At 46.4% G+C, this 13,903-nt stretch overlaps 1 protein-coding gene across 6 annotated transcripts in view; it reads right to left on the bottom strand.

Annotated features, from left to right (window-relative positions):
* The window catches only part of GDPD5 (glycerophosphodiester phosphodiesterase domain containing 5), a 157,649-nt gene that overhangs the window by 1,542 nt on the left and 142,204 nt on the right, over positions 1-13,903 (bottom strand). For 4 of the 6 annotated variants that reach the window (XM_088535000.1, XM_088535001.1, XM_088534999.1 and 1 more), the window contains exons 12-16: positions 12,142-12,299; positions 9,256-9,403; positions 6,941-7,023; positions 4,265-4,279; positions 80-192 (exon numbers count right to left, since the gene is read on the bottom strand). In XM_088535000.1, coding sequence (XP_088391126.1) covers positions 80-192; positions 4,265-4,279; positions 6,941-7,023; positions 9,256-9,403; positions 12,142-12,299 — 517 coding nt within the window. The remainder of the gene's footprint in view (positions 1-79; positions 193-4,264; positions 4,280-6,940; positions 7,024-9,255; positions 9,404-12,141; positions 12,300-13,903) is intronic. The other 2 variants (XM_088535002.1, XM_088535004.1) reach the window with 1 other exon arrangement.

Here is a 13,903-nt window from a genome sequence, read left to right on the forward strand (position 1 = left end):
GGTGCTTTCCCCCTCCATCAGCAGAGTAGGGTGACAGCAAAGGGCCAGAGCAGAGGGCTCCTGCCTTGCTGTGTGGTACCTGAGAAGATCAGCTTCTCCTTCATGATCTTGACGTCCCGGCTGGACCGGCGCACGGCAGCACTGAGCATGATCTGCTCCGGGTTGTACGTCCTGATGCTTCCTAGGCGCCACCTGCAAGAGAAGAGGGGAATGCCACAAGCTGGTCCCCCCAACCTCGGGAGTCTCCTCAAAGCAAGTGGCCACCAGCTTGGAGACCGGTAAATCCCGGACACCCTCACGCCTTCGCTCCCTTGCGTCTACGCAACATCCACGTGATGGGTAGATGTTCAGAGATGAGAAGCAACGTGGTATCTCAGGGGGGATTTGGGCACGAACATCAGGTTTTCAGCAACTTGGACTTCTCCATTCCAGCAGTCCACAAATTTCACCAGTGCTCACAGATGCCAGAACCAATCTGCTACCCAATTGCCCTAAGGGATGATGACAAGTGGACTGTATTAACTCTTGAGGACAGAAAGAGGAAGGGGAACACAAGACTGAGCCAAGTGAAGAAACCATGACCTTTTCTTCAGTGTGATGTGCTCACACTTGCGGGAGGAGAGCGCACAAGGACAAACTAAGGCCTCAAACTGGAGACACGCAGCAAAGACACTGGCACAAGCTGCTCCAGAGGAAAATACAAGTAGTCCCAACACAGGTGGCTGTCAAATAAGGTGCCCTTGCACGCAGTTCCTCTCCAGAGCAGTTCCCTTCCTAAATGCTGAGGGATCTTTGCTTAAATGCCCCCACCAACTCTTCTCCTTAGCCAGAGAGGCCTTGAGGCTGGAAGACAGTGAGGGATGAAGCCCATGCTGTCAGATTGGGTCCTGGTAGCTGCTTCTAGCCCCAAACCACAGTAAAACTCAACATTTGCAAGAAGTTTCTACCACATTAACAACGTGAGGAGGCTGATGGGAACCTGGCTGCAAGTTAAAAGTCAACCATTTTTCTCCCTCCATTACCATATAAAGAAAATTGTTCCTGTTAGCAATGAGTGGTGGCAGCAAATGAAAGAGGACTTTGCTTTTAAAGCTCTTTCTCAGCCTGGGATCTCACAGGGACTCTTGGCTGTGGACCTGCTAGAAGAGCAAAAGAGGGGCTACTGCAGTGCTGTGGGGATAAGCAGACCCAAAGAGGCCCTACCCAAGACCCCTCTGCAAAGAGATGCTCTTCAGGCCATGCTTTCCCAGATGAGAGCCCATCTCCTCTTCCCACCTCCTGACCAAGAGAAAGGCTTCCAGACTCGTGTCCCTTGAGAGGTTGTTCTCGATCTCTCCCTGGCCAATCCAGAGAGTTTAGGTTACCATTTGATGGAGAAACAGCAGGGATTTGGGGTGGTTTATAGGGTTTCTGGTCTTTTGGCACCATCTAGTGGCTCACGCGCACAAAAGGATGGGAGTTCTGGGGGGGCAACCACCACCACCTAAATTTCCAGCCACCTAAATTTCCAGCCCCCTTCCCGGTCCTATTTCCAAAGGATTTAAACGAGTCCGAAACATCTCTGGTTTGGGCTCACAGCAACCATCTGACAAAACAACAGCTGTAGAAGAGTTTCTGCAGTTTCCCCAGGAAAATCTGGGAATTTCACGGGGTCCCAGGCCCTTCCCAGATCCCTGCAAGTTGCACTGTCGGGCTCTGAGCCAGGCTATGGATGAAACTTGCTCTGCTACAGAGGGAAGAGGGGGTGGGATGCCAAAGCTGCACACAGGACAGCCCCACGCACAGAAGCAACAGAGAAGAAGCACAAAGAGATGGAGAAGCCTTTAAAGCCTTAAAAGATTGAAATAAGAAAATAAAAGCTATTTTGCTTCCGTCATTATCAAAGCTGAGCCACACACTGGCTTGGAAGAAAAATGTTTCTGCTCTCGGTGCCCTGTGCAGGCAGTCTGTAGCTCCCAGGATCATCGACGGGATTGTGAGCACTTAGGAGGGTCTGATCCTGCAGCTCCTAAGCTATAGCCTAGAGCAAAATATATTGCCAAGACCTCCTAGGGGTCCAGGAGGGAATGTCACCTGCAGGTAAGAGAAATAGAGCAGGGCTGGCAGCTGGGATGCGTTTGCAAAGCAGGAAACATCCAAGGAGCAACATCAAAATCAGATGAAATATGCAGGGATGGTGCCGTTATTTTAGTTCCTGTGTGGCAGCCATAGAAAGGAAATTAGGCTCTCAATAATCATCCCTCTTTTCAGGGTGTATTTTGAAATATTCCCTTAGCACAGGAGCCACCAGTGCATTTAACTGATGCAGCTCCAGCCAATGCCATATAAAGCAGTGCCAGGAGTAGAGTCAGGAGGCTCTGGAGATCGGGAAAGCATATTTTCTCTAAAATAGCACCTTTCCTACTGGTTTGCACATTGCTTTTATCATGCACATGTAGGACAGCAATGCACAAAAGGGCCAGGCCAGAGGAGGGTCACTGAGAGAGCAGGTGGGTCTTGTTCTGAGACATGGGCATCAAAGCAGACCAGGTGGGCATGAGATGGGACAGGCAGAAAAAACACTGGGGCAGTGACACACAGACAGCACACACCATGACCGGACAACAGCCGGTGCCCTTGGTTTGGAGGGGAGATGCTAAACAGCGTGGAAAGGTTTGGGAGAGGGCACGGAAGAAACCGGGGGTAGATTGGTGGAATGGGGAGAGATGGAGATGAGCAAAGAGCCAAGCCAGCCACAACCGCAGAGCATCCCCATCCTGCTACCGCCCTCATCTGAAGCAACCTGACTCTTCCAAGCCTTTCTCCTCTCCTGTGTGGGCAAGTCCAAGAGCAAGGAGGAGGACAGGGCAACCCAAGAAGGGCTCAGGAGGTCCCGTTTTGAAGGTCACGGTGCTGCAGAACATCCTTCTGCAGATGGACGTTGGGTGCGCGAGTCCGGGTAGGCAATACTTACAGGTGGCCAACACCAGCCCCGAGGTGTTGGGTGGGCAGGGGGGCAGATAAGAGCACACACAGAGTAGCTGTTCCTCAGAGATACAGCCCCATCGCTCAAAGCGAAAGGAATGGAGAAGGTAACACGCAGAGAAGTTGGTCCGAGGACAGAGGTGGTGAAGGCTTCACTGCAGAAAAGGGATAGAGCCTCCCCTCGAGGGGAGGAAAGCTACTGGGGAGAAAACAGCCAATATAAGGAGAAATCTGGGCTTCAAATTTAGGGGGCTTCAAATTTGGGGGGCTTCAAAACCAGCATCCCAGGCTCACTGCCTTCCTGGTGTGATGCTGTTTATTTTCATACTGTATTAACAGTTTTGTGGTGCTGTAACTGGGAAGAGGCTCCCGAAAGATCCCAAGCCCAAACAAGTGAAGCAGCGGAAGAGCCAAACCTTTTCATTCCCCACCGATTCCTCCCCAGGGATGCAAAAATGATGCTCTGTGGACCTGAACAAGGTTACATTTTTCTTTAGAAGCCTTGAAGCTTCACTGGAGGCAGCACAAAGCCCATCACAACAGTGCACTGTGCTGCTACTTCAGAGGTAAAAATCAGAAAAATCTAAAATAACTCTTTTCCCTCCCTAAAAAAAGGGCAGAGCTCAGCTGGCCCAGGGTGTTAAATAGGGGTTTTACCCCAAGAAGGAAAGGGAATGAAGCAAAGGGGCACAGGAAAGTCCCAGCTTCTAAAACCTGTTCCTAAATCATGCGCCTGGGGTAGGTGAGCACACCATGACAAACTTGCTGCTTCTTCACTGCCCATCTCCCACGGTTTTAACAAATCAGGAAGGATAGGCAAAAGTCTCAAATGTCAATGGTAATTCCATCTTAGTGGAAATTAGTGGGATTAGATGTCCAAGTTAGAGCAGGCTGGACTCAGCAGCTTCTGGTGACCACAGTAAGGAGGGTGATTTTTTGCAGTGGGATCATTTCTGTGCAGAAAGCACTACATCCATGGGGAGCTTCCCAACTACAGCACACTGCAGGACATTAGAATTGGGCAATTTTCAAAGGTAGCGTCTTAGATGAAGGTAACAGAAAACATGAGATTGCCTTCAAAACACCCAGAGGCTTCAGCATCAGGCTCTCGTGGTGTTGATGACTACAGACCATGCAACGTTCAGACTTTTATGGTCCCATGTGAAGCCAGATGTTTGAAAGCATCATTGAAAGCTGTGTTCTGCCCTGTCCATCTGCAGTGAAGCCACAGCAGAGAGGGAGAAAGAAAGGAAGGAAGGTTGAATGAAAAAGAGAAAGAGGAGGAAAGCACCAGAATTACCTGATCATGTGATAGCTGTGAGATGCCAGAATGCAGCAGAGAGAGAAAGAGGAGGAACATGCACAACAGTCAGAGCAGTAAGAAAATAAACAAGGCAAAGAGGCAAAAAAGATTGGTTAGAAGTCATCACAGTCGGTATTTCCCCTCCAGAGAGGCTGCACGGATCCTGTCACCAGGGCTGAAGCAGAATAGCATGAGCAGTTCCTACCCGCAACCACGGAAGAGAGAAAAGCCATGCGTAGGAGAGAGGACGAGCACATCGAAGCGGTGGCTCTGTTCCCACCCACCCCCTCGTCCTTGCGTGGAGGAAGCAGCTCTCGTTTTGCCCCAGAAAGGATTTGGAAAAATAAAACACAACAACAAACAACAAAAATAAATAAATAAAGAATAATATGTTTAAGGCCAGAGGCCAAGCTCCACTTCCCAGATCTGAATCATAGGGCAACTGGGCAATTCTCCTGCAGTTGGGTTTTTGGTAAATCCTCAACCCTTCCAACGTGGTGGTGAAGTCACACATAGCAGGGAAATGGGTCTCTCCGGAGTGGAGCACAGGAGCTCTTGGAAAAGCAAGTCTTTTCCACTTAATGGTGCTCAATCCCTCTGGGCAAATGCTTTTCTATGTGACAAGTCCAAAGGTTGGGCAGACAGTTCCATGCTGAAGGGTGACAAACCCTGGGGAAGGCTGGTGGCAGCTTACAAGTATCCTTGACTGCATCAGACTTACTCTGAGAGTGGGGAACGGATCCTGCAATATCAATAATTCTTTCACCCCTTACCCTGCTTCCTTACCCTCTACCCCATCAAACCACTTCCAAATCGGAAGAAATTCAGTCCATGCAGGAAGGGAGAAGCCAGCTATTGCAAAGGCCACATAGCTGCAACCTCTCTCCAAGCATGCATCATTTCACCCTCTTTTGGGACCTGTAGCTCACATTCAGCAATTTGAAGCAGTTTAATTTCTTCATCTACGGTCTCCTGGGTCAGATTCAGAAAGCCTGTTAAAAAGCACTTCAGGAGATGACAAGAAAGTCTCTGTGAACATCCTGTCACTTTAGTCTTCAAATTCTGCTCTCAAGAGCAGTAAGAGACACATCTCTTTCTCCAGACTCCTCTGTGTATTTCTATAACCAACTGCATAAGAGAGGGCCTGAAGAAAGGGGAAATCTCTTAGACCAACTGAGGAATTTTAGGGGTAGAGAAAGCGTTCAGACATCACAGTTATGATGCTGTTTGGAATTAAGGCTTTAATTGGCTGCGGTTCAAGTTATGAGGCTTTTTATCCCATCTCAATACCCTGTAGCCCATGTTACAATATGCACTTTGAGGGCAAGCCATGTCTTTCAGACCTAAAATCACCCAGAAAAATAAACGTAATCACATTGTCCATCTCATTTTCGTGTTGGTTTCACTAAACTTTGGGAAATCTATTCTGAAAGTTGAGTTTTGAACCTGCCTCTGGCTCCATTATCTGGTTGTGGAGTTGGTCACCTGCAGAGCACAGCTCCACCGATGTGGAGCTAAGTCATGATTTCAAAGGGACATAATTATAGCAGAGCCAAATGCATCTGAGGAGGTAAGGCAGGCCCAAAATCTTTTGCTTGAAACCTAGACCATATTGTGGGAAGCAGGAGCAATAGTCTATTGTAATAGGGACTATTGTTCCCAGGAAATTACCCACCCTAAGGAAGCTGCAAACAAGGGATTTGGGAAAATGTGACAGCAAAATCACTGGCTGGCCAGGAGATGGCATCGCTATTCCTAATGCTAGGGCATTTGGGATATCAATAAGGAGGGAAAGGACAGGTCCTTTCATGTCTCTAGGTCTGCGGTTTGTACCAAAGCAGATGAGATTACTAAGGCAGGGGAATAGCCGGTGTGTTTCCAGATGACATGTTCTCCTGGGAGAAATCTACTGCTTCTCTAGCAAGGAAATTCCCCTCTCTCCCTGAGCTCATGCTTTCCCAGAGAGGGTTATTACGTTGTCATCACCGACAGCTAAGAGGACTCCTGGGGAAAAGTCACATCACCAGAAGGACACCATGGTTTCCTCCAGCATAAGCAAAGGGAGGGCAGTTTGGCCACTTCTACCATTAGGAAGAAGATTTCTCTCTTATCAATTTATCAATGTCTCAACTAACCCTGCTCCTACATTTTCCACTCCATGCTCATTTTCAGGGATCCTGGAGAGCTGAGCAAGGTTTCTGCCATGCCCTCATTAAATCCTTGTTCTGTTCTCTACCTTCTTTAGGAAAGTGGGGAGACTTTCTCCAAGTCTCAGACTAAGGACAATACAGAGAACTGCTTTGATCTGCTAAGTCATAATAATTTTGATTCACCTAAAAATGTCTCCATTTCATCTTTAAAATGGAAACAAACTGATTTAAAAATTTCCTGAGCTTTCTCAAACTATAGCGTGTCCTTGAAAATTATAATCATGGAATCTCAAAATATTTCCTCTTCTTCCTTCAGAATATTTCAATCTTCCTCAATGCTCTTTTTCCCACAATATTTACAACTTCTCTCCCACACATGTTTATGAGTCTCTTGCTCCTATTTTGAGATTTCCCACTCTTCTCAGCAAGAAGCAGTAGTAACTTTACCCAGTTCAATATCTCAGAGGTGGAAGGAACATGCCACAAATACATAAAGGAGTTGAGTCGTAACAACAGTACTTACTTCTGGAATATAAAAACTCCTACAATTACGATAAATGAAATGAGATCAGATGTGATCCAGATTAGACGGTACTCGTCTGGAGGCTGGAAGGAGAAAAAAAAGAGAACAGAGGCAGACCTTATACATTCTCGTTTACAGAGATATGTATTGTCAAGTTATAACTGGGACAGAGAGGAATATTTTAAACCCTGTGATTTACACGTGAGCCCTGTAGCTCTATTCTAATGTTAGCATGCCACCCGGAATGACTTCATCGGGAAAGACTGCAAACAGGAGCAGTTTCAAAGCTCTTTCTCCTTTCATGCACTCACATTTTCTCAGGGCTTTGTGCGTTGAAAGCTTCCAATGTCATCTGTACCTCTAGGTGGAGTAAGATGCTATTTTTGTAAATCCAAGTCAGTGGGACAATAGAGGAAAATACATATATACACACACACATATATTATATATATATGAATATACATAAAAATAATAAATATGTATAATATATAAAAAACTGCACCTGGGACCATTTTGAATGCTTTGCTAGAATAAGTACTCCTTATTCTGAGGTTTTATGGCCAAGCTTATTCTGCTTTTTGCAGTTGAGCACAGCCCTCACAGAGGAGGAGAGCCCTTTGCACTTTAAGCATATACTTTCAATTTTTGTCCCTTAACGTACAGGTAACTCAGTGATTACAAGTTGTCCAGGCTCCGTTTACTAGTCTAAGTGACTATCACTATTGCACCAACCAACTGTATGGACCTAGCATCATGGACCCAAATGCTTCACATTTGCTTTTGTGCTGCCCAGGAAGGAGAAAGCTGAAAGACAACGAAGTCATGGGGTAATGAATAATAATTGACTAATAATTGCTCAGAGGGCACCTACTGGGGAGCCCCATCAGTGATGGCTAATCAACTTCTGCTTTGCCAGCCCAAGCCTGAAGAACACGGTTCCAACCAGAAAATAAGTAGCTGATTTCAGACCACGGACAGACCCATCACAGTCACAATACCAGCAATAATGCACACAAGTAATATTCCATTAGAAAAGTGGGATCCATAATACAAGAAGGTGCATCATGGTAGGGTGACATGGGTGAATACACATCTGAAGCCATCAACTGTGCTCACTTCATCCCCTAGAGCAATGAAGCTTGTTTTCTGCCTCTTTATGAATTTCAATTTGTATTATGAAAGCATACTGCAGAATTAGCAGAGCAATGCTTAAATTAGCCAGTGTGTCTCATGGAGATTTAATCCTTGTATTTTCCAGCTTAATTATGGAAGGGTGACATCTAACATGGTGTTGACATTGTAGGAAGGTCTGGCTGTAATGTTCTATTTGCTGCATCTATTAAGATAAATAGATACAACTTGAAGCATTCCCATTTGCAGAAGGATGCAATCATAACAATTTTGAATGAATGCTCAAGAGTATTCTGGATTAGAACAAAATCTACACATTCAAATTTTTTGTTCTGTGCAAGTAATGGTATTATACAGTGGAAGACTTTTCGTTGATTTTTTTTTTTTTTCTGTGCAGCAAAAGTTGCATTTTCCAGATGTATACTCAGCAATAGGTAGACATGAACTCAGCTTTCTGGGCAGTAAACATCAACACCTTGTGCTGAACATTACAGGTATTTTTTTAAAAAGTCCTTCAAAAAGCTCAAAGCTATAGATTTTGGTACCAAATCAAGGCTCTATGAGCTACTGATCTGCAATTGCAAGGCATTCTATAAGGGAAAAATGGATTATTATTATTATTATTATGGATTTTATCATTTCTCTTTTGCCATGATCTCACACACAAATATTTCTATGTGGTTCAGGGATCCAAAATGCTAGCCAAGTTTTCAGAGAGTTGGCTGGCTATATGAGGGACAAGGGGGCTACTTTTTGTCTCTCGCTGTACTTCTGGCTGCCCTACTGCTGAACAAGTAAAAATCTCTCTCTAAAAGAATAAAAAAGAAAAAAGAAAAAGGGCCATTTTAGATAAGCCAAGTACCTGCTTTTCTTGCAACTCAAATTGCTACTCAGCTGGTCTGGAAATATTTTTTTCCTTGATAGAAAATGAGAAAAAGCACATGGGCTAAATGGGAGCCACAACAATCTCCAAAACTCACAGACTCTGCATGGGAAGAAACTGAGGCCAACTGAAGGGGGTCACACAGCAGATCCATTGCCAGCCAAGGGCACAGACACAGGGAAGGTAAAACGCCCAAGCCCAGCAGCATGTTGAAGCCAACTAAACCTTCCTGAAGAAATCCACCATGGTGGACAGCCAGCTTTTCACCCCGTCATGGTGTGATCCCAAGTGTCATGCTTACCATGAGCCAGATGGGAGAAGGCACCTTGCGAAGGACGTGGGAGCTGTCGGAGGTGACCGACTGGACGCCGGCGCACCACAGGATGGAGAACAGCCAGGGCTCATTCACAGTGTAGAGATTCACGCTCAGGTTCGCTGTGGCATAGTCCCTGCCAGGAGACAAGCAGATGGAGGGGTTATGGCTACAGCAAGAAATAGGGCCTCCCACACTTCATTCCAGTCATAGAATCATTATGGTTGGAAAAGACCTTCAAGATCATCAGGTCCAACAACAAGCCCTTCAACACCAGTTCTGCAGAGAGGGACCTGGGTGTCATGGTGGACAACAGGTTGACCATGAGGCAGCAGTGTGCCCTCATGGCCAAGAAGGCCAATGGGATCCTGGGGTGCATTAAGAAGAGCGTCTCCAGCAGGTCGAGGGAGGGGATCCTGCCCCTCTACTCAGCCCTGGTGAGGCCACATCTGGAGTAGTGTGTCCAGTTCTGGGCCCCGCAGGACAAGAGGGATGTGGAGCTGCTGGAGAGAGTCCAGCGCAGGGCCACAAGGATGATCAGGGGCCTGGAACATCTGCCCTATGAGGAGAGGCTGAGGGAGCTGGGCCTGTTCAGCTGGAGAAGACAAGGCTGAGAGGGGACCTGAGCAGTGTCTAGAAGTACCTCAAGGGAGGCAGTGAGGAGGATGGTGCTGGCCTCTTTTCACTGGTGGCCACCGACAGAACTAGAGATAATGGCCCCAAACTGAAACACCAGAAGTTCCACAGGAACTTAAGGAAACATTTTTTAACAGTGAGGGTGCCAGAGCACTGGAACAGGCTGCCCAGAGAGGTTGTGGAGTCTCCTTCTCTGGAGATCTTCCAAACCCGCTTGGACGCAGTCCTGTGCCACGTGCTCTAGGTGACCCTGCGTGTGCAGGGGGGTTGGACTAGATGATCTCTGGAGGTCCCTTCCAACCTTAAGCGTTCTATGATTCTATGTCTGTTAAACCATGTCCATAAGTGCCACATCTACACGTTTCTTGAATGTCCTCTCAAAGAGGAGAGCTCTTGTGCGATAATGCTGTCTAGACTTACTGGGTTTTGACTGCAGGACAGAGGCTTTTCATAGGGCACAGGTGCTTCACAAGCAACGAGAGGAAATTGCAATTAAATGGGTTGAACTTAAAAGGTTTCTTCTTCTCTCAGACAACCAAGCTACATCCCATTGCCAACAGTTATTCAACAAAGAATGGACAATTCCATTTTTCCTAATGGCTGTCTCATCATGCTGATGAAAATTAACATCTGACTCAGACACCCATAACACTAAGTAATTTATTGAATTGAAAATTGACAGACTGCATTTCCAGCATCACTTCCTACAATCCCCATTCCCCTGCTCTGAGGACAGTCACAGGGTCGTTGCTTCCAGTCTTATGGACGACCTCTAATCTCCAAAAAACATTTTCCACTTAAAGCTGGTGTACAGGACCCACTGACAGTAAGCCAAGAACTAGTGCTGGACTCTCTCTGCCCAACAATTTGCACAACTTGTTGGATTTCCTTATCTACAAGGCAGAAACATCACTACGGGCAGCACAAAGATTAATACTTGCAAATTAGCATCTGCAAAGCACTTTGAGGAGACAAGCCGCTGTACAAGACACGGGCATCTCAAAACTCGCAACATGATCAAGCTGCTTCAAGGGGATTGGGATTTTCAAGGGTAGAGTCGGTTGTAGTGATGTCACGGCCAAGACACTGATTTTTGGGGGCTGAGAGCTGTGTTGCACCTGGGCTGGTTGAATCTGCTCTGGGAGCAGCTTCACACTAAGGCTTGCACTGCAGAACTGCTGAGATATTTGACCAGGCACAGCATAGGCCAAAAAATACTCAGGTCTCATTTTAGAGACAGTTCAGCACTAGGAAGGGTAGATAGATGACCATGTTGCATGTGGTTTTTTCCATGAAACGGAGGAAATTATAGCGGAAAAACAGGCAGGATTATCCTTTAGATGAAACACAGACCTGGTTCTATGGGCAAGCAAGTAGACTGTGGGCTGGCACCCACACCAAATAGGACCACACACTCAAAAAGCTCTAGGCTCAGCTTTTCAGTGCTCCCATGTGCTCACGTATAGTAGGACAGGTTATTTAAAGACTTATTTCCTCTGCAAACCAGTTTAATTTTAAGTTATTTCTTTAAGGGATAAAGTCAAACTCCAAAAATGTAAAAGCTCTGCTAGAGATAATCCACCCTTCCAAGGGTGGAAGAAGAAGAGGGGGCAAATGTGCAAGTTAACACACTGCACATTTGAAATACTCAGGTGGAAGGAGGAAAACCCATGCTGTGCCAGTCTCAAAGAGGAAACCACACTATCCTAAATAGGTGACAAGAGCAGCATTGAAATGGGTGAATTTTCTGCAAAAAGGATTTTCTAAAAGCAAACCCACACTTTGGACTAATCAAAATCTTGCCCTAACAGCCCTGGAGCAGAACAGACGTGAAAGGCAGCTCCTAATGGGGATGAAACTGCAGGCTGAGATAGTCAGTGTGAGAAGCCCCAACTTCTTTCAGAGATGACAGTGGAATAAGAATCAGACAACTCCTATATTTGTATTTCAAAGGCTCATCATATCCTGAATTAATATGTAGAGCTTATAGAGTCAACTGTGCACTCCTGGGAACAGCCCCGATTTGGCTTGATGAACAAGGACATCTTTACACAGCTCAGGCTTTTAAGCACATCCAAGCACATTAACTTCATCCCAAATGATACCTTTGTGCAGAGAAGGCAGCTGAGGACAATCAGGAGAAAGATGAAGGCAGAAAGGAGCTGGGGTGCGTGTGGGGAAACAAGGGATGCAAGGAGCAAAGGGACAACCACACAGTGTCCGAACACAGCACAGTACCTGATGTCCTCGTTCGTGACCTTGGTGTAGCGCAGGTTGAGTTTCACGATTCCCTTCTCCTTCATGCGCCGCGTGTCCAGCTTGAGGCCAGAAGTCTGCTGGAAACCTGGCGCAATCCGTCTGACCAGCTGCCGCTCCGCATCCGGCAGCCACATCACCTGGGGAAGGAGGGAGACGGAGAGGTTCCTATTGCAACGATGGCTCACAAGGCAGGTAACAAGAGGCACGCTGGCAAACGAGCTGTTTAGACCAAGAAGCAAAGACCACACCAAGCACTTTGCCTTATTTGTCATACAAATTGGCTTGGACACATGTAGAACCTCTCACATCTCTACTCAAACACATCTCAGGATGGCTGGCGAGCCAAGATGGCTCTACTGAACACAAAAAAAAAACCCTAATACTTTTGCCTCTATGAGATGGTTTGAGATAGAAAGGGGTCAGGCAAAGGCCTCAAGAGGCATAGCCTATCCTTTAAAACTTGCTCTCCTTGTCCAATTCTGGACACAGAGGGAACTAAGGATATGAGGCTAAAATCAGTGAATGCAGCATGTACAGCCTCTCACAGTGCCATGGTTGAGACTAGTTTTATTCAACCCTTTTCATCAATACCACATGTGCTCAAACCCAGAGCGAGGATTTCTCTGGTTTCATATCATGCTTTGAAAATGTGTGTCAAATCAATTATCCTTAACACGCTTGGCTGGAGGATACAAAGTGGATGCACAAGCCAAGCTGGGCAGTTTTATAGCTTGTGCCACGCAGAAATTGGGCCAGATGTTCTCAGTAGTACTGTGGAGCATTGCATTGCATGAGTCCATTGCATTAGCCTTTTTAATAGCAAACCTGAGTGAGAGATTTCAGTTTGCTTCGCTACATCTATGTTCCAACTATTATACCCTATCTTCCATTCCACTGTGCTATATCCAAAGAGAAGACAGCACAGTCCTCCCAGAGATCTGGCAGAGCAAGCAACCGCTTGTGGAAAGCATTCACTGCCACTGCGACCCAGAGTTAATTGGAAATTGGGGGGCAGTTATTAGAAAGACAGACAAAAACCAAAAGTAGCTCCGTTCCCTCCTGGTCCCATCATTGCACACGTTGGAGCACTGAACATTCCCACTTTTCTGTGCATACAGATGCAAATAATTGGTATAGATGAAACGTCTAAGTTGCAAGTGATGCAGTCACTACGCTCACCAGCCTCCCTAAGCATCCATTTATTCAGCCCAAATTCAAGGGAGACACCAGGACAAGCGAAAGGAGCAGATTTCTTCCCAAGACAGGCCAAGGAGAGAAGCTTCCCAAGGTCCCAAGTTCCCAGGTAGGGGTGCCCTTCCAAAACATGGGAAGTGGGATTCTCCCTCCGGGAAAGTTCACTGCATCATAATGGGATCACGATGGGTGAAACTATATACTTTAGGGTCACAGGACACAGATAAGGCTGGCAGGACGATACAATGACTCAAATATTTAGCATAACCCAACAAGAACAATTCTGAAACAAGAACTGAGAGCTTGGAAAAGATCTCTACAGGGTTATGTCTCCCTGTGCTGGAAGGTCCACCTCTCCAGGACACACATTTCTCCTCCAAACAGAGGTTGGCTCTGGATTGCAGTGGTGTCTTGGCGCAAGGAAAAGGATTATTTAAAATTAAGGAGAGGGAGGAAGATGCAGGCCATTCAGCTTTTGCACTACAACCCACATCCACGTCTCAACCTCTTCCCCCGTATCTGGAGGCTCTTATCAAAGGCATTAGTC

Source organism: Tinamus guttatus, unplaced genomic scaffold, assembly GCF_059628265.1.
Source record: "Tinamus guttatus ecotype Peru unplaced genomic scaffold, ASM5962826v1 Tinamus_guttatus_pri_ptg000602l, whole genome shotgun sequence".
Classification (NCBI taxonomy): domain Eukaryota; kingdom Metazoa; phylum Chordata; class Aves; order Tinamiformes; family Tinamidae; genus Tinamus; species Tinamus guttatus.